Consider the following 21,987-nt stretch of genomic DNA (forward strand, 5'->3'; position numbering starts at 1 on the left):
GATAAATTTTATGTTATAGTAGATGTGTTGATGCCCATGGTGATGGGCTGGTGTTTCTGTATGTATCACTGCTACTGTTATCTGTATGCTGCAGCTTGAGCTTGTCGTCCACAACAAGTTTCTCCTTAGGGAGACCAAATAAAATAATCAATCAATCAATCAATAATGTGATAGAATGACACCTAATTATCACCAACATGGGGGACTACCGCGGGAAACGGATGCCTTTTGACTGGTCACTGTAGCTATATATTAGCCTGGGTAAACCCAGCCCCCAGTGACCTGCTCTCAGGCTCACCCTGCTTACAGTCACAAGGTGACTAGTAAGCTAGTGACTGGGAACTGAGAGAGCAGGTCACGTGGGGGCTGGGTTTACCTAGGCTAGCTATATATAACTATAACTTCAATTGTAAAAGTTATACGACACTGTTACTGTTGTAGCACATCACTGAGCTGGTTTGTGTAATGTTAAGAACAATAATTAACTTGTTTAGGCCATCGAAATTCTCTCTCTCTCTCTCTCTCTCTCTCTCTCTCTCTCTCACACACACACACACACACACACATGCATGCACACACACACACAAACACACACACACACACACACACACACACACACACACACACACACACACACAGGGTTGTCAGCTGTTTGGAAATTCTCAGTTATCTGTGAGTGTTGTTTGCAGTGAAAAGATAACTGGATTTGAGAAATGTAAAAGCACTTTGCTCCTCCTCCTTCAAATCTTCTCCAGCTAGCTTCCACTATGAAGAGAAAGATACTGCCTTTCTAAATCACTGTGACACTGACAGGCAGTGATTGGGACAGCCTGCCAGGGACAGACAGCCAGTGCTTTGGACAGCCTGCCAGGGACAGACAGCACTTCACACAATGGAGGACACAACCAGCAGACCGACCAACAGAAAAGTCCAAAAAGTAGTGGCTGTCGTGGGAGGTGGTTTGGTAAGAAGGAAGTGAACGTTTTATCTGTTGATCTGTCTGTCCGTTGATCTCGTGACATGTAGAAAAAAATTACAAAAGAGTGTTGGGCAGTATGCTAATAACAGTGTTGGGGGTAACCCATTACAAAAGTAACATATTACATGTAATACTTTTAGCAGTAACTCAGTAATATAACTTAATACCAATAGGATTTCAGTAATATTATAGGCCACCAGTTGCACATCGCACCTTGCACATCTAGTATTGTTGTTTAGTTAATAAGATGTTTAGTTGTTTAATGTTTAGTTAGTAAGAAATTGATGTTTGGTGTGATACAGATCTGATTCTGGCAAGATATTATTTACAGTATTGCACTCATTCAATCACCCTTTAGGTTGGTGCATTGAACGCCTGCTTCTTTGCCAAAAGAGGTTTCGAAGTGGAAGTCTTTGAATCTCGAGAAGGTAATATTCAAAGCTGCCTTGAACGTTTCTCCAAGTAAGCAACACTGTCGCCATGTAGTTTTATATTGTTCCCATGCAGGATATAAATCCCAGGAGAACAATAATTCAGGGCAAATACACACACAGGTAGGAAGAAATATTACCCTTTCAATGAAGAGATCACATTTGAATATTTAGTCTGTGATTTTGGTCAGATATCCGCCAGGCCAAAATTGTGAGGGGAAGGAGCATCAACCTTGCCCTGTCCCACAGGGGCCGGCAGGCTCTGAAGCACGTGGGGATGGAAGAGAAGGTACGTCAGCTTCTTTGTGCTCCCAGTTCTGCCAGTGGTGATAAGGTGAGGGTTAGGACAATGCTGCTGGAAGGGGGGGGCATGATGGCATGGTGATCCTTCGCATCTGTGGCCGGTTGTCCATTAATCGCTTTGGATAAAAGAGGTCGGTGGTTCGATCCCCCTGGCTCCTCTAGTCTGCGTGTCGAAGTGTCAAGATACTGAACCCCAAATTTCTCCCGATGGCTGCGCCAGCACCCTACGTGGTAACTTGCCACCATCGGTGTATGAATGGGTCAATGTGTAGGCATATTGTAAAGTGTAAAGTAGCCTCCGGTGTATTGGTCTGATAGGTGGGTATATTCTAAATGCAAAGAAGAAGTTGGGTGTACACTATACCCGTCTCCTACTACACCCTCCACTATGCTAAACCTGCCCCTGCTCTAAATCCTCGTCTCAAGCAACACATCAGAGACCAAAGTAGAAGCAAGCGGATGGTAATCCGATTTTTTTGTTTAGCTGCATTCCTAATGATGAAATATTAAAGGTGTGCCCGTGCCCCCAGGGAATCCTTCCACCCTGCCCTCTTTGCCTGCTGTCCCGCCCAGATGTTGTGTTCTGACTGAAGTCAGCAATTACCATCTTTTTTTATTGGTCCACATTTGCTGCAGCTGCACCGCACATGTTATGCACATGTTATGCACATGTTATGCACATGTCATGCACATGTCACGCACATGTTATGCACATGTCATGCACATGTCATGCACATGTCATGCACATGTCATGCACATGTTATGCACATGTTATGCACATGTCATGCACATGTTATGCACATGTTATGCACATGTCATGCACACGTCATGCACACGTCATGCACACGTCATGCACACGTCATGCACACGTCATGCACACGTCATGCACACGTCATGCACACGTCATGCACACGTCATGCACATGTTATGCACATGTCATGCACATGTCATGCACATGTCATGCACATGTCATGCACATGTCATGCACATGTCATGCACATGTCATGCACATGTTAAGCACATGTCATGCACATGTCATGCACATGTCATGCACATGTCATGCACATGTCATGCACATGTCATGCACATGTCATGCACATGTCATGCACATGTCATGCACATGTCATGCACATGTCATGCGCATGTCATGCACATGTCATGCGCATGTTATGCACATGTCATGCACATGTTATGCACATGTCATGCACATGTTATGCACATGTCATGCACATGTTATGCACATGTTATGCACATGTTATGCACATGGCATGCACATGTTATGCACATGTCATGCACATGTTATGCACATGTTATGCACATGTTACGCACATGTCATGCACATGTCATGCACATGTTATGCACATGTTACACACATGTTATGCACATGTTATGCACACTTTATGCACGCCTGGAAACTCAGACACTTAGTTTTACACTTGCATGACTTTTCAGCATGATAGGACGGGGCTTGCTTTGCTAGCTTTTCAAATAAACGTTCAAGGGCAGCTAAACTGGGAGATGAAATGGACTATGCCCACGGACACAGTCTAGGCCGGGACATGATACCCACTTTTCCCAATATTATAACCTTTACAGACTGTGATCTGTGACTGAAAACTTTGTTCATGCAAAAGTATGACATTATGCAGAACTAAATTATTTCCCTCACGTGATAATTGTGACAATACTTTGCCTTTATTCTGTTTTGTCCCTCAGATTATCACCAAGGGAATCCCCATGCGTGCAAGAATGATCCATTCTCTGGACGGGAAACAGACCCCGATCCCTTATGGAAAAAAAGGACAGGTAATTCTGCCATCAGTCGAATCATCGTTCCCCAACCACTTTAGCTATTGTGGTATTGTATCGTATGGTTATATTCAAATATCGCTGTGTTGCAAGAGACACATGTATGCTAATTATTTCCCATGAAAAATTCATACAACACATTATTCGTAAAGCAACTAACTAAACAATGTCTCAACCTACTAAAGTACGACTATAATGAAAGTCTACAGTAGTTGTCTTACTGACAAGTTGGGGTACAGTTAGCCCTTGAATCGAGCCATTTGTTGTGCAGTATTTTCTTAACCTGTTAATTTTGACTGATTCTCCTTGTATGATTTGACTATGGCTCCAGAAAAGAAAAGCTCAAATCCACTTAAGGCTTTAGCTACTTTGTCTCTGAATGTAGACATTTCTCTGGTTACTCGTCAGTATCTAAAATGACAACAAAAACATGAGACACTGGGTCAGAGAATGAGGAATGAACAAAAATGCAGAACAGGTCTTTCTCTCTCTCTCTCTGCCCATAGAAATGACACATGGTAACAAGAGCATGCTCAGTTGGACAAAGCCTATTGCTCCAACACAGGAAGACACACACACACACACACACACACACACACACACGCACACACACACGCACACACACACACACACACACACACACACACACACACACACTGTTAATCATTATTACTATAACCTAGAGCGAAAGTTCAAGTTATGCCATCACCGAAAACGTGACACCGTTTCAGAGAAACTCGGGCTCATGTAAGGCCAGCTGTTAACTAACCTGCAGCACCAGCAGGTCCTTGGGGAGGGGGGGGGTGTTTGTAGACATATTTAGAAGTACACTCACAATCTACGCAGTATTTCTGTAATAAGTGTCATGCTGTCACCTGCAGTAAAGCTCCTGCATGCACCTGTGCTCCCTTTAGGCTCCCTCAGTTGGCACTAGGCAAAAAATACACCTGTCTTATCAGGCTAAATCACAAAGCGCGGCTGCAATAAAGAACATGTCATCCCCATAATTGAGATGTTGTAAATTTGCCCAAATTATATTCAGATGTATGGATATTTCTCTGCGCACACAGGAAGTTTACTGACATATCACCTTGCAAAATGTCTTGGAATTGAAGCTCCAGTTTTTCAAACAGTTAAGTTTTTAACTTAACTTTAACTTAACTTAACTTAACTTAACTTAACTTAACTTAACTTAACTTAAGTTTCCTCTCACTGCCATTTGGAGCTGCCACATCCAAAGCTGCCTTGAGCAACTTTTTGAAGTCCCTCCATGTCCCCGGTCCCCCATGCAATTAAATCCAAGACTTGCGATGATTCGTCTTTGCACTGTGTCCCAGCATTAAAAAAATGACACTGATGGGGGACATTATAATTAAAGGTAAAATCCCACAAACATTGAAAGTCCCTAAGAGGGCTGACGCATACAACAGATTCATGGGCATTAATCGGAGAGACCCAGAATGAGGTCAATCAAGATGAGAAAATATTGTGATGTTAAATCAAGTTTTGAAGCAATAGAGGCTTTTCAAAAGCATTCTAGACCCCGTAGTGGCCATGCTGGGAGACCACACCGCCACGTATTTCAGGACAACTGTCTAGTATTTGTTTTTTTGTTGGGCTGATCCTATATTCACCTTATGTAGCTCCGCCCACTTGACCCAGTTGTGTTATGACTTCCTGTTCAAAACACCGTCTGTTTTACCTGCTCACTAGTACTGTACTGTCACACAGGAAGTGTCAACACAATAGGAAGTCACTGGCTGAGCCCTGTGTTGGAACATAAGGTGAACAAGGCAGGAAAAGCAGCAGAGAAGAAATCATTAGACTTCAGAAAATCACAGAGACAAAAAGACAGATAGTAGATATATGACATATGACAAAACTAACATCAGTACCCAATCAAGACGACTACTAGATTGTACCTTCAATAGAGTTTTATTTAGAGCCCAACTGAAGTGCTGTCAGTCAGTGTTTCAGGGTACGATGCTGAAAAGAAAGACCTTCCTAAAAGCTCAGGACTATCAGGTCCTTGCAGAAGAGGAAATGCATTAGTAGGTAAACATGAATTCCCTCCTGTACTGTATCAGTTTGCAGATGAAATATTTATTGTGCAGCTTGTGGGTATCAGTGATCACAGCCATGCAGCCTGCACTCAAGCACACACGCGCGTGCACACACACACACACACACACACACACACACACACACACACACACACACACACACACACACACACACACACACACACACACACGCACTGTCACACAGAGATCAAGCAGGTAAGCTAAAGTGACTCAAAGGTGCACCGGAGGATGAACGGCGTAGTGAATTGTTAATTGTCATACAGTCAATGGTCACATCATAATGCTAATGCTAATCCATGCTAATCCATATGTATGAGTTGAGACAAAAGCCAAAAATCCCAGAAGCTTCTTCTTCCCTCTTTAAAACTCACTTATGAAAGTGTTAAGAGTTGTTTTTGAAATTGCCGTACCTTTTAGCTTTGGACTGCCTTCCAAGCTAACAGACTTTTCTCATTTCAGTACATCTTGTCAGTAGACAGAGCCAACCTCAACAAAGAGCTGCTAACAGGTAGGACCATCAATAACAATTTCCTATTTCCTGGGTGGTTCAGAGATCTAACACTTTTCACCTCAAAGTAGTACACAAACATTCTTTACTTAAGTAGAAGTACACAGTTACTTGTCTAAAAAAAGACTGGTAAAAGTAGAAGAACTGATTCAACTTGTTTATTCAAGTAAAAGTAAAAAAAAAAATAGAGGCGCTGAAATGTAATCAAGTATAAAAGCAAAACTCTGACTCTGGATGTGATGAACCAAGCACACACGGACGGACACACTCCAATCATCACTCTCCAATGATAGTAGTAGGATTGGCTACAGGTGGTGTATGCTGATGGTATATAATCTCTGCTCCTGGATTTGTTTGAAACAGTCACTGAAGAACTAAATCTAGGAAATGAAAATAAATACATTAACAGTCCGTCAAGTCAGTTTTGGTAGAGCACGAAGTCCTTCATCACTCGTGTTAGTGGTAGAGAGTGGACTTGGTTCAGGCGATGTGTGCCCAGCGCTTGGCGGATCTGGATCCGACACACGTGGGCCAGACTGCGAGGACATCTCTTTGCCTCCAGAAAGACCCTGAGAGCCTCGGGATTTGCCCTCTCCTCCAGCTGTACCTGCTCCCTCACCAGGGCCGGGTCAGCGCCGTGGTCCAGGAGCAGCTGGACAAAGGCGGCCTGGCACCTGTCATACAGCACCATCTCCAGCAGGCGAGAAGCCACGTCACGGGTCAGAACGCCAGCGGCCTGGAGCAGCAGGCGGAAGCAGTCCAGGTGGATGCAGGCGGCGTAGAGAGGAGAGTTCATGAGGGTGTGATTGCCGTCGATGTCAACAGGAACAGCAGCACGGAACCTGATGAGTTCCTGCAGCATGTCCAGCCATCCATGCCGGGCAGCCCAACAGACCAGGTTGTATGAGTTGCTTCTTCTGTTGGGGTTGGCCCCGGCTTCCAGGAGGATCCGGACGCAGTCTAAGTGATCGTTGTGCACAGCATAGTAGAGAGGCGTCCCGTCATACCCATCAGCTAGGTCTACCTGGGCTCCCTGGGTGATCAGGTAGTCCACACAGGCAGCATAATCCAAGTTGGCTGCGAGCCCTAGAGGGGTCCACCACCCAATACCACTGCTAAAAAAACACTTCTCATTGATCTGCCTTCTGAAGCATTCTTTCTTCAGCAGGGTCCTCAGCTTGTCCAGGTCTCCGGCCTCGACAGCATCGTGGAACCGCCTGTCAATATCATGCCCTGCTCGAACAGCCATTCCTTCAGATGTGTCACTGTACCACATGACTTCAAACATAAGTGTGTCACTGTACCACATGACTTCAAACATAAGGACATTATGACATCATGACATCATAATGTCATCATAACATTATGACATCATGACGTTGTGTAATAGCATAACATTATGACATCGCTCACTGATGACATCACAATTCTCGAGTGACATCACTGATAACATCACCCATTGATGACATCACTATGCCCGAGTTACGACATGGCAATTGCTCGAGTGACATCACTGATGACATCATCTGTGACATCATCAGTGATTTATTTGTGACATCATTGGCCACGCCTTATTGTCTTGTTTTGGATGTGTGACAAGAGAGAGAAACAGACAAACAATGTTGCATAATTTCTGTCTGTCATGGATTAAAACCAAGCTAGCTTGTTTTGAAAATGTAAGGAGTAGAAAGTACAGATATTTCTGTTAAAATGTAGGGAGTAAAAGTAAAAAGTTGTCAGAAAAAGAAATACTCAGTAAAGTACAGATACCTGAAAATCCTACTTACTGTAAGTACAGTAACAAAGTATTTGTACTTGTTACTTCCCATCTCTGCTCAAGCCGAACACTTAATGTCGTAACATCACTGGAATTAAAGTTTTGCAATTTGAAGTTTACATGGTGCACTTTTCCTAACTAACAGTACTGCCAGTTTGATTGAGTAAGAACTGGCATTGATCAGGGCTGTAAAGATTATATTGCTGTCTCTTCTAAGCTCACCTTCCCATACCGGTGTCAATTTATGTCAGAACAAGCCAAGTTCACGTATAACACACTACTGGTAAATTCTTATTTAGGTCATGCAAATGCCTTCTAAATCAAGTTTCAAGTCTGTTCTGCCATTACATACTGAGTATGTGATGCATAAACTTGAAAGCTGAAACAGGGACAAACACAGGCCTACCTACGACTGTCTTTCTTTCCACGAATTGGCCCAAACTTGGTTGTTCGCTACTGAGCTGAGCCTTGACCCGAGTGCAGATCTGTGTTTTACAGAACTTCTCACAAGTCTCTAAAGTCTCAGTCATCAGCGGGATTTGCTCGTCTTTTTGCCCTTAAAGGAACACTCCGCCCATTTTCAACCAGCTTTGTATCATTAGAACATCAGTAGTATATCAGAAAACTGTAAACGGTTTTGAAGTCTGTCATTTAATTTGACAGTTATTGAGTATTAAAGTGTGGACTAACTCAAATTAATAACTCATTAACTCAAATCAACTCTCAATAACTGTCAAACTATGCATCATTCATCTAGTTTGACAGTTATTGAGAGTTGATTTGAGTTAATGAGTTATTAATTTGAGTTAGTGTGGACCAGTGATGTCACTGGTCCACACTTTAACACTCAATACCTGTCAAATTAAATGACAGACTTCAAAACCGTTTACAGTTTTCTGATATACTACTGATGTTCTAATGATACAAAGCTGGTTGAAAATGGGCGGAGTGTTCCTTTAAGAGACCTGATTGCAAAGCCTTCTCTCTCATCAGAAAGAGCCTTGAGATGAAGAACTTTCACAAAACAGCATACATTGACTGCTGTGTTCCCTTTTTTTTGTAATTACAATTTAATCAGTGTCTTTGTAATTACCCTTTAATCAGATCCTTTGCTCAATTTTAATAGGATTGTGAAGGTTCCCTGTGTTTCTTTTACAAGATACGTACCGCATGTCATAACAAACCGTCGCTATGTCTTTTTTTGCTTTCCTTTCTCTTGCTCAAAGAGGCAGAGACATACCCAAATACAAAGATGAACTTTGACCACAAACTGCAGGACTGGAGTCCTGAAACAGGGCTAATGACCTTTGTCAGGTAAATAGTTACCGATCTCACACATGTGCAGCACCCACACAGTACACGCGTGCGCACACGAACGCACGCGCACGCGCGCACACACGCACACACACACACACACACACACACACACACACACACACACACACACACACACACACACACACAGACACACGCACACACAGGCCAGCCTACTACACGGTATTAAGTATACAGAGGATAATTGAAGAGGATAATTTCCCCTTAGGGTGCCTTGATTTAACGCCCACTTTATCGATTCTGTTCTGTGTGTGCTCCTGCATGTAAACACATGTGGCCTTGTGCATATATATTTAACTGCCTGCCTGTATACGGTCTCGCATGGGGATAAACGTGTTGCCTTTAAGCCCCCTGTGTGCATGTCGTTTTAGTAGCTCTGTAACTGAGTGGCCTCGATGTAAATTTCACACACAATTTAGACACCAATTAACGCCTCCGGGTCATTTTAGTGGTGGGAATAGTCGCAAAGTGAATTATTAACACAGCATGTGGCATAAGGCCTGTTTCATTTGATTGCACACTCTTTTATTGAATTTAGGCTTATCTAAACCGTGCGGAAATCCATTAGATGTTTACGTTGTCAACGGTAATGTTTTGTGTTTTGATTTATTGAGGCTGTAAAATGAGCCTAGCTTAAATTGTGGATTAGAACGAGTCAGTCACTACACATGATTGCCTCAGTGGCGGAGTGCATTGATTAATTAATTGCTGTTGGTCAATTGACAGTTTGACTGTTCACTGCTGTGTGCATCCACCCTCATTCTCCCACATTATATAGCAAAATTCATGGACACTCATATTTGCATCTGTACAGATTATGTAAAGACATCCTTATGTACATCCCTTTGGTACCTATTATTCTTGATTACACCACAGAGAGTAGTTCAGGTACGTCCAGGTAAAGGCCTCATCCAGACTTTGATCTAAGTGCTGTGCAGTGGTAGGAAAAAAAAAGCCAAGGCTTTGAGTGAACCTGTGCACTGGCAAAGGAGCACCCCAAATCTGCAGTGTAGAACATGAATTAGGCCAAGTCTGAGTAAGAGTCGTTCCACCGTGCGGCTCCAGTCAGAAGAACCACCCCAAGCCTGACTCGAGCCCTGATAGCCTGGGGCACCCATCGTTTCCACATTTTCCTCAAACTATAGGCATGAAAATGAGCAGCTAAAATCAGAGTCTAAAGCTCAGTGGAGGGAGGTGGGCTCACACATCAGGACTAGAAGCCAAAGTAGAAACCTCACATGACCTTACCTCTTCTGTGGCCCCATGGAGTGCAGCAGTTTTCCCATCAACATCATTCATAGATTATCGTTAGAACTCTAGAATCCCTCACTCACTCACAGCAGGGACCACACATTTTACAATGCTCTCATACAGTATGAGTGTGACGATGGAGTAAATCAATGAATACATTTGTATACGAAGAAGAAAGTGGTATGATTCTCTGTTGCACAAATATGTATTGTGCAATTTGTCATGGCACTGGGATGTTTCTCAGGCCTGATGGGACCATGGAGGAGATCAAGGCAGACCTGATCGTAGGCTGTGACGGAGCCTTCTCCGCCGTCCGCAAGCAGTTCCTCCGACGCAGCCGCTTCAACTACAGCCAGACCTACATCCCCCACGGCTACCTGGAGCTCACCATGCCACCCATCAATGGAGAGGTCAGTCCTCTGCTGCCCTGGTGCTATCCTGTTACCCCCGCCACCTCCCTTCACTGTAGTGAAGATGCCCTTAGTGTTGTTCAGCATTTGCAGGCACCAACATAATGTGTTATTGTTTACTGCCCCCCCCCCCCCCAGTTTGCCATGAAGCCGAATTATCTGCACATCTGGCCACGAAACACGTTCATGATGATCGCCTTGCCCAACTTGGTGAGTGTGAATATTGTCTTTGCTTATGTCCTGTTTTCTGCAGCTACAAACAAACTACATATTCCAAGTTGTAGGTAAGGTTTACTTTTGATGTCATTGCTTATATTTGGCAAATACCAGCTGTGAGAGTTACAAAAATGTGACAAAAGCGTAACCTGAAGAAGGTCTATGATGTGATCGAAATGCCTTTAGGAGCAACGGTGCTGCAGACATTTCTCTCATTTCTAAACGCATGCAGATGCAGCTGTACGGTTAATTATGCTCATCTGCAGACCCCCCCCTCGCTGCACAGCTTAGTTGGCCGGCGTCCAGAGATTTAAATCCGCCCCACTCCACCAAGTCGACTTGCTTGAAGAAGGAAATGGAGTGTAACCATGTGACAATTCAGTCTGATATCGGCCTATCGGCTTAGTGCCCCACCTCGCCTCAATGAAATCCCTCAAGCCAGTACAGGCTTACTCATCACAATCCTTCGTCTGCAAATGTCTCGGCTGCCTGAGGTCCAGCGTACGTTTCACACAGCAACACCGTTAACCACTGTCCAATTAACTTTGAATCTAACCACTGTCCAATTAACTTTGAATCTAACCACTGTCCAATTAACTTTTAATCTAACCACTGGTCCAATTAACTTTGAATCCTTGCTCTCTATCTCAGTGTCTACCTGTTATCCTCTCTGCCCCTCTCTCATTCATGTTAGTGTTATCTCTCTCTCTCTCTCTCTCTCTCTCTCTCTCTCCTTTCATTCTTAATCTCATAATGATTTTTTTCTGCCTGGCTGAGTCAGCACAACACTTTGCCTCTCTGTATAGTGAGACCAGGTTAAGGCAGCTAGCTGACGTTGGAGTGCATTAGCGCTGTCATTCACATGAACCCCACGGCCCGGGGATGCATTAGGTTCCTGTGAAAAACACCCTGGCTGCCGTGGAGATGCCATGGTAACAGTGACACGACTAAAAGGCCCTTAGGGATGATGGTCCTGATGTTGATGGATGACACCGGCCAACTGGGCAGATAATGGCACGCCCACACCATCACTTCACTTTCATCCATCACTCGCGCCAGGGGCCGGGCGGGTTCGCTTGGCCCAGTTCTCACCGGAGAAGAAAATCCATCTAAAAAAATCACCTTGCAAATAGAGATGAAACGGTATTACAATTTGATATCCCAATTATAGTGACCAAAATTATCACACTTATCATTATCATCACGGTATTGTAATGAGCTGGAAATATTCAAAAAGTACTGACACACTCACTGAAATCATTTCACAGAGGCGGCGCGCCAGCGTCTGGTAGACTGTTGCTAACTTTAGTTGATGATGGACAGAATTACCGTGTAACCACGGTAACACGGAAATCATGGTAATACGGTTTTAATGATAAGGGAATTTTATCACGCGGTTTATCATTAAACCGGTTATCATTTCATCCCTACTCGCAAACATCCTGAATCCATAATAATCATGTGAACGCAGCCCTATACTCTGGAACAACCTTCCCAAATTAATTAGGTTGCACTACCATTGAAAAAATAACTTTTACTTTATGGCCTTTCATTGTGACTGATGTGTTTTACCTGCTGTTCATCTTGTGTTCTGTTCTGTTCTCTTGCTCTTCTAATGTTGTGAAGCACTTTGTATTGTAACCAAGTGTTCTGTGTTTAAAGGAACACTCCGCCCATTTTCAACCAGCTTTGTATCATTAGAACATCAGTAGTATATCAGAAAACTGTAAACTGTTTTGAAGTCTGTCATTTAATTTGACAGTTATTGAGTGTTAAAGTGTGGACCAGTGACATCACTGGTCCACACTAACTCAAATTAATAATTAATTAACTCACATCAACTCTCAATAACTGTCAAACTATTCATCATTCATCTAGTTTGACAGTTATTGAGAGTTGATTTGAGTTAATGAGTTATTAATTTGAGTTAGTGTGGACCAGTGATGTCACTGGTCCACACTTTAACACTCAATAACTGTCAAATTAAATGACAGACTTCAAAACCGTTTACAGTTTTCTGATATACTACTGATGTTCTAATGATACAAAGCTGGTTGAAAATGGGCGGAGTGTTCCTTTAAGGCGCTGTCTAAATAACGATGACTTGATTTGACTTGACGTGACAAGAGGTGTGTGATGAGAGCTAAGCTCACTGTACGCACTGTGTGCACTCGCCATCTCAGGACAAGACGTTCACCTGCACCCTATTCATGCCCTTTGACGAGTTTGAGAAGATCACTACTGGAGATGAAGTCCTTGCATTTTTCAGAAATTACTTCCCAGACGCCCTACCGCTATTAGGAGCGTAAGTGACTTCCTCACCCTCTATTCCTCCTCCATCTCTCTCTCTAGCTCGATTTTTTTCTCCTCTTCTCCGTTCATCTCTCCATCTAACTTGACGAGCCAGCCTCGAAACACTTCTATATTTCCATCATGCTGTCAGCTCCACATCCATAACCCGTGCTCTGTGAAGTGTGAAATTACAGACCTACGGTTACACGGCTCGGAGGAGGAGCAGGTTTTAATTTGAGGCGAACAGTATGATGCAGGTGAACGGGGAGATAATACGTTTTAATTATATTGCACTTTTCGAAAACAAAGTTACAAAGTGCTTTCCATAAAATAAAATAAACGATAGGAAGTAGGGATGCACCGATATGAAAATTTTGGCCGATGCCGATAACCGATATTAACATTGCTGTTATGGCCGATAACCAATATTTACCGATGTCGATATGATCTGTATAAAACCACATTTTTATGATCATCACATTTTGTACATACTGAAAAACACATGTTAACACTGAATTTGAAAAAGTTATGCATTTCTTTATTTGCAAAGCCTTTGGAAAAGCCCATAAATCATAGATTTACTGCATTATTTCATATCAATGTGAAGAATTTGGCTGATAATGATAACTTATATTAACATTGCAACATCTGACCGATACCGAAATGACCGATATGTTAAAAAATGACTAACATCGGCCGATACCGATATGATTGCCGATATATCGTGCATTCCTAATAGGAAGCAATGAAGCAACAAAACCATAAAACAATAAAACCATAAAACAGAGATAAAACATAGGTATAAAAGGGGTGCGGACAAGGAATACATTCAATAAAACTTTAAGCCTTTGTGTAAAAATATGTCTTAAGAAGTGATTTAGAAGATGACACCAGTTTTGTTGCCAAAGATGCAGGGAGTCCTACCGCTGAGGGGCTGCGACCGAAAAGGCCCCGTCACTTTTGGTAATAAGATGCGTATATGAGGAATCACTAGAAGATCCCTGCCTGAAGATATCAGGTAGGCTGTGTTGTGGCTTATAAAGAACCAGCATCCAAAATGTAGCTAGTAGCCTTAAAATCAATTCTAAAACTCACAGGCAACCAATGGAGAGAAGCGAGGATGCGTCATATATGTTTCTGTCTCCTAGAAATTGTCAATAGCAGAAGTGCTGTTAAAATTCATGACTCCAGTAGGTTCCTCGGCAGAGAGATGAGGGAGTGCCGGCACACCAGAACAACCAGGCAGAGAGATGAGGGACTGCCGGCACACCAGAACAACCAGGCAGAAAAGCTTGGCACCACGGCTTTATGGTCCAATGGAGGAAAGTCTGACAATTTCAGATTGCTCACAAGAAAGCACCAGATCAAGAGTATGACCCTTGGAATGACTAGGCTCTGTAACGAACTGTGCAAAATTTAGATTCATACAGCTTACAATCATAACGTTCAGTAAGTCATTTATAAGCTATTAGTTAATGATGAGCTAATGATGAACTAATCACACGCGAATATACATTTGTAGAGGATTAAGTTGTAAGTCATTCAAAGCATTTATATTCCAACCTGTCTCTATACACATTTGTTAATCATGAACAAATGATGAGCAAATCATTAGTAAATTAAAAATCATCAACTAATAGCTTATAAATGACTTACTACTGAACGTTATTATAAAGTGTTACTGATAAAGTAGGACAGCAGACATGTATATTAAAATCACCAAGGATAATAACTGTATTGTGTTGCGCCACTATAAGTGATCAAATAATTATTGCAAAACAATTCTGGATTAAATTTAGGAGGTCTATAGATTCAAACACACACAGTGTCTTCATAAATTATAAAAGTAAGGATTTCAAAAAGAGCTTTGAAACAAAATGGCTACAGCCTAGGTTGTTGGAGATAAAATAACTTTATGGGGGAATGCTTCATTTAGCAGGAGTAAATCACCAGGCCTCAGCCATGACTCAGTGATCAGAAAGAAATCAATATTGTGGGCCATAATAAAATCTTGATAGGGGTGGCGTGAGCTGTAAAAACAGTTGAGGTGTGTAATTAATTTACTTCCTCCCGGGGATCGACTTCATTTGGGGCAGCCATCGGGTCGACTTCATTTGGAGCACCCGGGCACAAATAGCTAAACGCATGTTTACTTTCCAATGTTCTGTTGTTTAGCCTCACCAGGGCAGAGCAGATCTTGGCTTCGTTCATTCGCAAATCTAAAAAGACGCTTTTAACTTCAGCAAACCAAAGCCTGAACCCGCGTTGAGGAAAATATAACTGTCAAAATGAATAGCTCAGCGATATGCATGTAATTGTTTTGTTTTGTTTTCCGTTGTGCCTCGTAGCGAAGCTCTCAAAAGGGATTATTTCCGATTGCCGGCGCAGGCCATGGTGTCTGTCAAGTGCTCCCCGTATCACATCGGTGACAAATGTGTCCTCATGGGTGACGCGGCCCACGCAGTGGTGCCATTTTATGGGCAAGGGATGAACGCCGTAAGTAATATGAAAGGGATGAATAAGTAATATTAAATAGCGAAGAGGACAGGGTGGGAGACTCACCTATCCATTCTCATTGTGCAGGGCTTTGAGGACTGCATTGTCTTCGATGAAATATTGGATCAGCTCAAGGAGGATTTCAGTAAGTATATTTTACATGAGCTGAGATTTATAGGAGGCACACAGAGGCCATTTACACCTGGCGCTAACATGCGTTTTCTGTGATCAGATTGCAATCAGATTGTGTTTTATCACTTGAAATGCCAGGTGTAAACACACCCAAAACGCATTGAAGAAGGATTGCAATCTGATCGGGCCAAACCACTTCCGGAGGGGGTCAGTGATGCATCGTGTACACATTAAACACAAGTGTAAATGCAATGTGTCTGGATACAGCATCTTTATGCGGATTGAGTGGACAACCATTTCTGCCATCAGATTGCAATCTGATGGCAGAAAACGCATGTTAACGCCAGGTGTAAATGGAATCAGGTTAATGTGGTCAAGCACAATCTGATTGCAATCTGATTGCAATCTGATGGCAGAAAACGCATGTTAACGCCAGGTGTAAATGGCCTCACAGAGAATAAGAATCTGGCGATAGAACAACATAAGAGTGTCTCTAGGCCTATCGACTTGGTTCATCTTCTGTAAATATAAATAGACTTGTTTGTTTTCCCTTCCTTAGGTGCTGTGCTGCCTGAGTACACCAGAGTGCGAGTTCCAGACGACCATGCAATCGCAGACCTGGCTATGTACAACTATGTCGAAGTAATGCATATCTATCTGTTTCTTAGGAGAAGTTTCACCTAGTATTGCACAGTGCGCACACTTCTGTACTCAAGCACTGCTGCATCGATCTGCTGGAGTGGGTTCGAGTTATTAGGGCAGAAATCAAGAAATGCTGATAATTGAGAGGCAGTGGCCTTAACAATAGTAATGGAATGGACCAGGTAATGAGATGTGAGCTTAGCATAGCAGCTTATTGACATCGGTGTCAGTCAGTTGCGCACCGGGTAGCTACTCTGCTCAATTGTTAATTAACTTCCTAATTATTGCCCACAGTGCCAGCCCAAGTGATTTATTGAGAGCGATCCATTCACGCTGTGAATGTGCTAAGAACTGGCCCAAGACAAAACCCTGAGACATTCTTCCTCTTATTTTGCATCTATCTATTTGCATCTAATTTAAAGTTAAGTGTTTACTGTGATTTCCACTTTTAATCTGCCCACAACAGGTGTATGTATGGCAGAGCCATGCACAGACAGACAGAAGATTGGGCTTAGGGGATAGGGGCAGACTAATTGTGCCGGCTACAATCAACAGGATGTTATCACTCTCCAGCATATCTGACAGGTGGATAGCTCCCTAACCATCTGGCCAGTACAATTCAGCCACACACAATGCCAGCAAATTGGTCTCGTTATTCTTCACAGATCTTACACGTGGCTGTCAACAACAGCAGGGTTTTGTTGAAGGGCGCGCACGCGCACACACACACACACACACACACACACACACACACACACACACACACACACACACACACACACACACACACACACACACACACTCTCTCTCTCTCTATCTCTCTCTCTCTCTCTCTCTCTCTCTCACACACACACACACACACACACACACACACACACACACACTCTCTCTCTCTCTCACACACACACACACACACACACACACACAGACACACACACACACACAGGCACACACACAGACACACACACACACACACACACACACACACACACACACACACACACACACTCTCTCTCTCTCTCTCTCTCTCACACACACACACACACACACACACACACACACACACACACACACACACACACACACTCTCTCTCTCTCTCTCTCTCTCTCTCTCTCTCTCTCTCTCTCTCACACACACACACACACACACACACACACACACACACACACTCTCTCTCTCTCTCACACACACACACACACACACACACACACACACACACACACACACACACAGACACACACACACACACAGGCACACACACAGACACACACACACACACACACACACACAGACACTGTAGGCTACTTCTGCTTGAGAGGGTAGAAAAATAACATCTGCTTTTATCTTAATTGTCTAATGAAGTGAGTTGAAATGGGCATAGTTTTTGAGGAAGAAATGTTCGCTGAAATCTCAAAAATGGAAAAACAATGGTACCATTTTATTCTGTGAACTTAGAAGGTAGACAGATGCTTTGCTTCACTAACAGATGTGCACGTGTTGTTGTTGTTCCGTAGATGCGAGCGCATGTCAACTCCAAATGGTTCCTCTTCCGAAAGCATGTCGATAACATCCTCCACTTCCTCTTGCCGAAGACAATAATTCCTCTGTACACAATGGCAAGTTTTTCCTATAGTACACAAAATAAGATGAATATTGTTAAGATTTATCAGAAAAGAGGTTTCATTTTCTGCCATTCTCTTTCTCTAGATCACCTTCACCAGGACCAGGTACCACGAAGCAGTGAATCACTGGCACTGGCAAGACAAAGTGAGACACTTTGAGAAAATGGGGAAAATGTATTTTCTCTTGTGTCAGGCCTGCCACTGGTGTCTGAGCATGGATCCACTAGTCTCCCGCCTAACAGTACGATCTGACCTGGCCAATATGGCCGTCAAGTGTCTGCAAATGAATTCACTCGACCCCCCCACTTAACACTTTTTCATACCTTCTTTGAACATCTGACTGGTGTAATCCCACACTCTTGAAGTTGCAGTATTATCAGAGATCAGAGAGCAGGAAAGTGAATTCCACCATTGTTGATTTGTTTCAGCCACATTATGCTCACAGCTCCCTCCCCACATGGAGAAGTGTTGTTGCTCTTTCAGGCTGGGCGGTAGATGAGCTGGTTAGTCGTCCTTGACGCTGCGTCAAACTGTCTGATGTGACCTACCTTGATGCCATCTACAGCAGTGATGCATCGTGGGATGGATAGGGACCATGTCACAGTGTCTTTGGTCGATTATTCAAACCATAGGGATGTGTGGACCAAGGGCAAAATTACCTCTGGGGGGCGGGACTTGGAATCTTTTTACTGTATGTGGCACGTGTTTATCATAAGGTATTTGGACACGATAATCATATTATGATTCCATTATAGAACACTCTAGACTATGTTACAAACTGACAGTACTTCAGTAACACATTATAATACAGAAATTATATGTATGCTGTATGACGCTGATGTGCAGGAGTTTCCCCAAAATTAGGCATTGAGAAAACATAAAAAAAAGAGTTTTGTTACCACATTCCATTTTGGTTACATTTTGTCCAAATAACTATTTGAACAAGAGGAGTGGATAGTTCTACTATTCTTTAACCCATTGATACCTGATGCAGCATTTGCATGTATATCCCTCATTTGTGTGTGTCCCTTTAAGACGCAGTTTGCGGTCTTAAAGGGATACACACACAAATGCTGCATCAGGTATCAATGGGTTAATATAAATTGCATATTTTCTCATGTAGGATTTGCTGTGTGCAACATAGCGCGTGAACATATCACACAAATCAGTCACACCAGATTCATTCATATGCATGTTAAGGTAGTATTTTGTGTGTAGTTGTAATGTGCTTTAACGCATAAGTGATCTACCTCAAGTACATCCTTAAAGGAACACTCCGCCCATTTTCAACCAGCTTTGTATCATTAGAACATCAGTAGTATATCAGAAAACTGGAAACTGTTTTGAAGTCTGTCATTTAATTTGACAGTTATTGAGTGTTAAAGTGTGGACCAGTGACATCACTGGTCCACACTAACTCAAATTAATAACTCATTAACTCAAATCAACTCTCAATAACTGTCAAACTAGATGAATGATGAATAGTTTGACAGTTATTGAGAGTTGATTTGAGTTAATGAGTTCCACTTTTTGTTCTTTATACAATTTGACAGTCAAATTAATCGTACTTTTTTTTTTTACAAGCTTTCATTGAATGTACTTTTCACAGGTGATCACCCGAGGCCTGCTGTGCTGTGCTGCAGGGACTGTGGTGGGAGGCTCCTACCTGCTGATTAAAAACCCTCCCAATGTGTCCAACATCCCCATTGAGAAAATGTGGAACAGGCTGCTGGCCGTCAAACCCTTCTGAGCAATTGGCAAAACGCACCATCTGTGCGGTGGACAGTAAAAACTGAAAGGACCTAATTAGAATATTAATTAAGAGTTTGATTGATTCTTTTCTGTCACAGTGAAGGCCCTGCTGGTCACATTGTTATTATACTAACTCAGCCCAGTCACGGTGACGGAAAATTCCATTAGCGGTTGATGATACCGGTTTCTGAACGCCAGTAAAGATACAAACATTTTTGAATAGAAGCTGCCCATAGTCGATATTTTGGACTGATATCTTGTGCAGAACTTTTACATATCTAGGCCATTGCCAAACGAGTTCACACAATGCTGATTAAGCCTATATAGGCTGAGCCATCTGCTAACTTGAATGGGGATAGATAGATAGATAGACAGACAGACAGTAATCATGCGGCTCTTCCAGACTTTCCAAATATTATCGGACCCAATGGATCGAATTCTGATAGTGAAACGAGTTGTGATGTTCAAAACAATTTATCCACTGTTTTACAGCCAAAACAATAGTGAAGAAGTAGGCTATGGCAGAGCCTGTGACTGTGTCGACAGTGTTTCTGTAATTACTCTCAATACCAGAAGGGGGAGACAAAAGTTCCACACTAAATATGACCCTTTTCATTTTCAACACTAATAAATAATAATAATCTTACTACTATAATTGGAGATCTGCCTGTTTGTCCGGCTGGAGTTTGCGCACCGTTGCTCTGATTGCCTCCCAAAATTACCACAACACTTTTCAGGGGTTCACACTCGGAGAGCCATTGTGACATCATCAGCATCCCTTCCCTGCTTCCCACTGATGATGTCATTGATGATGTTACTCGAGTGACATCACTGATGACATCACAATTGCTCAAGTGACATCACCCACTTAATCTTGCACTGGTGGGCAGGCCAGGAGCAGTGGGCAGCTTTCTTGTGTACAGCACCCGGGGCCATCTTCAAACGTTGTCATCACTGCTCAGGGTGACAGAGGCTACACAAATGTTCCTAACGCTCATGAGTCCTGTCTTCTGTTCTCTTTGCTTCTGCCATCTCATCACATCATCTACTGCAGGGAAAGAGAGGCTTTTTTCAGAGTTGATCAACACTGACACTTTTCTTTGGATTAAAATCACCCTCAATTACAACAAATACAGACACAAGGGCCACTCATTTATTCATTCACTCACACTCACTCCCATCCATCCACACGGAATAAGGTTATTATCAGCTATGGAAATCCATTCATCAAGTCTATTCGCAGCTGACAGCCCGGGAGGTCACTGACGCAGCCTCAGGTATCAGTTCAATCTCCTCTTCTCTAATTACACTCCTGTAGTTTTCATAAAAGTAATTCCACCAAATGTCAATTCACGACTGCTTTCGGCAAATTGATGAGAGGATTAGGTATGAGATTGGTGATTTTAGATGAGATAAAAGCACGTGAGCTAGCTAGTTAAAATAGGTTATCTTTATTCAACCGTACACAGTAATGTTTGTGAATCATGTTCTATGGCTAAAGAGCTAAGGCTTCCCCCCCACCGTTTTCCACACTGCATTTTGGCGAGCTGCGGTACCAACCAAACACAACCACATGTTGAGCCGATCAGGTCCGTTAACACCACTGGCCTCTAAACACGACGCAGTCCTACATATGGGAATATGGGGAATGACAGATGTGCCATTGGAATAACGCATCACCGTCACACCACGTGTCAGCTACATGATCATGTATATCACCATGTGTCAGCTACATGATCATGTATAACACCATGTGTCAGCTACATGATCATGTATAACACCACGTGTCAGCTACATGATCATGTATAACACCACGTGTCAGTTACATGATCATGTATATCACCACGTGTCAGCTACATGATCATGTATATCACCACGTGTCAGCTACATGATCATGTATAACACCACGTGTCAGTTACATGATCATGTATATCACCATGTGTCAGC

At 42.8% G+C, this 21,987-nt stretch overlaps 1 protein-coding gene across 1 annotated transcript; it reads left to right on the top strand.

Annotated features, from left to right (window-relative positions):
- Nucleotides 1-892: 892 nt before the first annotated feature.
- kmo (kynurenine 3-monooxygenase) lies at nt 893-20,038 on the top strand (the record flags this gene model as incomplete). The annotated part of the gene is made up of 15 exons (XM_083658615.1): nt 893-964; nt 1,338-1,407; nt 1,602-1,699; nt 3,430-3,519; nt 6,066-6,114; nt 9,118-9,205; nt 10,722-10,887; nt 11,026-11,097; nt 13,287-13,408; nt 15,744-15,891; nt 15,979-16,036; nt 16,583-16,665; nt 18,181-18,282; nt 18,374-18,433; nt 19,898-20,038. 15 exons carry the CDS (start codon nt 893-895, stop codon nt 20,036-20,038), a joined length of 1,419 nt encoding a protein of 472 aa, XP_083514741.1.
- Nucleotides 20,039-21,987: the final 1,949 nt, after the last annotated feature.

This window comes from Poromitra crassiceps, assembly GCF_964638095.1.
Source record: "Poromitra crassiceps genome assembly, chromosome: 22".
Lineage (NCBI taxonomy): Eukaryota > Metazoa > Chordata > Actinopteri > Beryciformes > Melamphaidae > Poromitra > Poromitra crassiceps.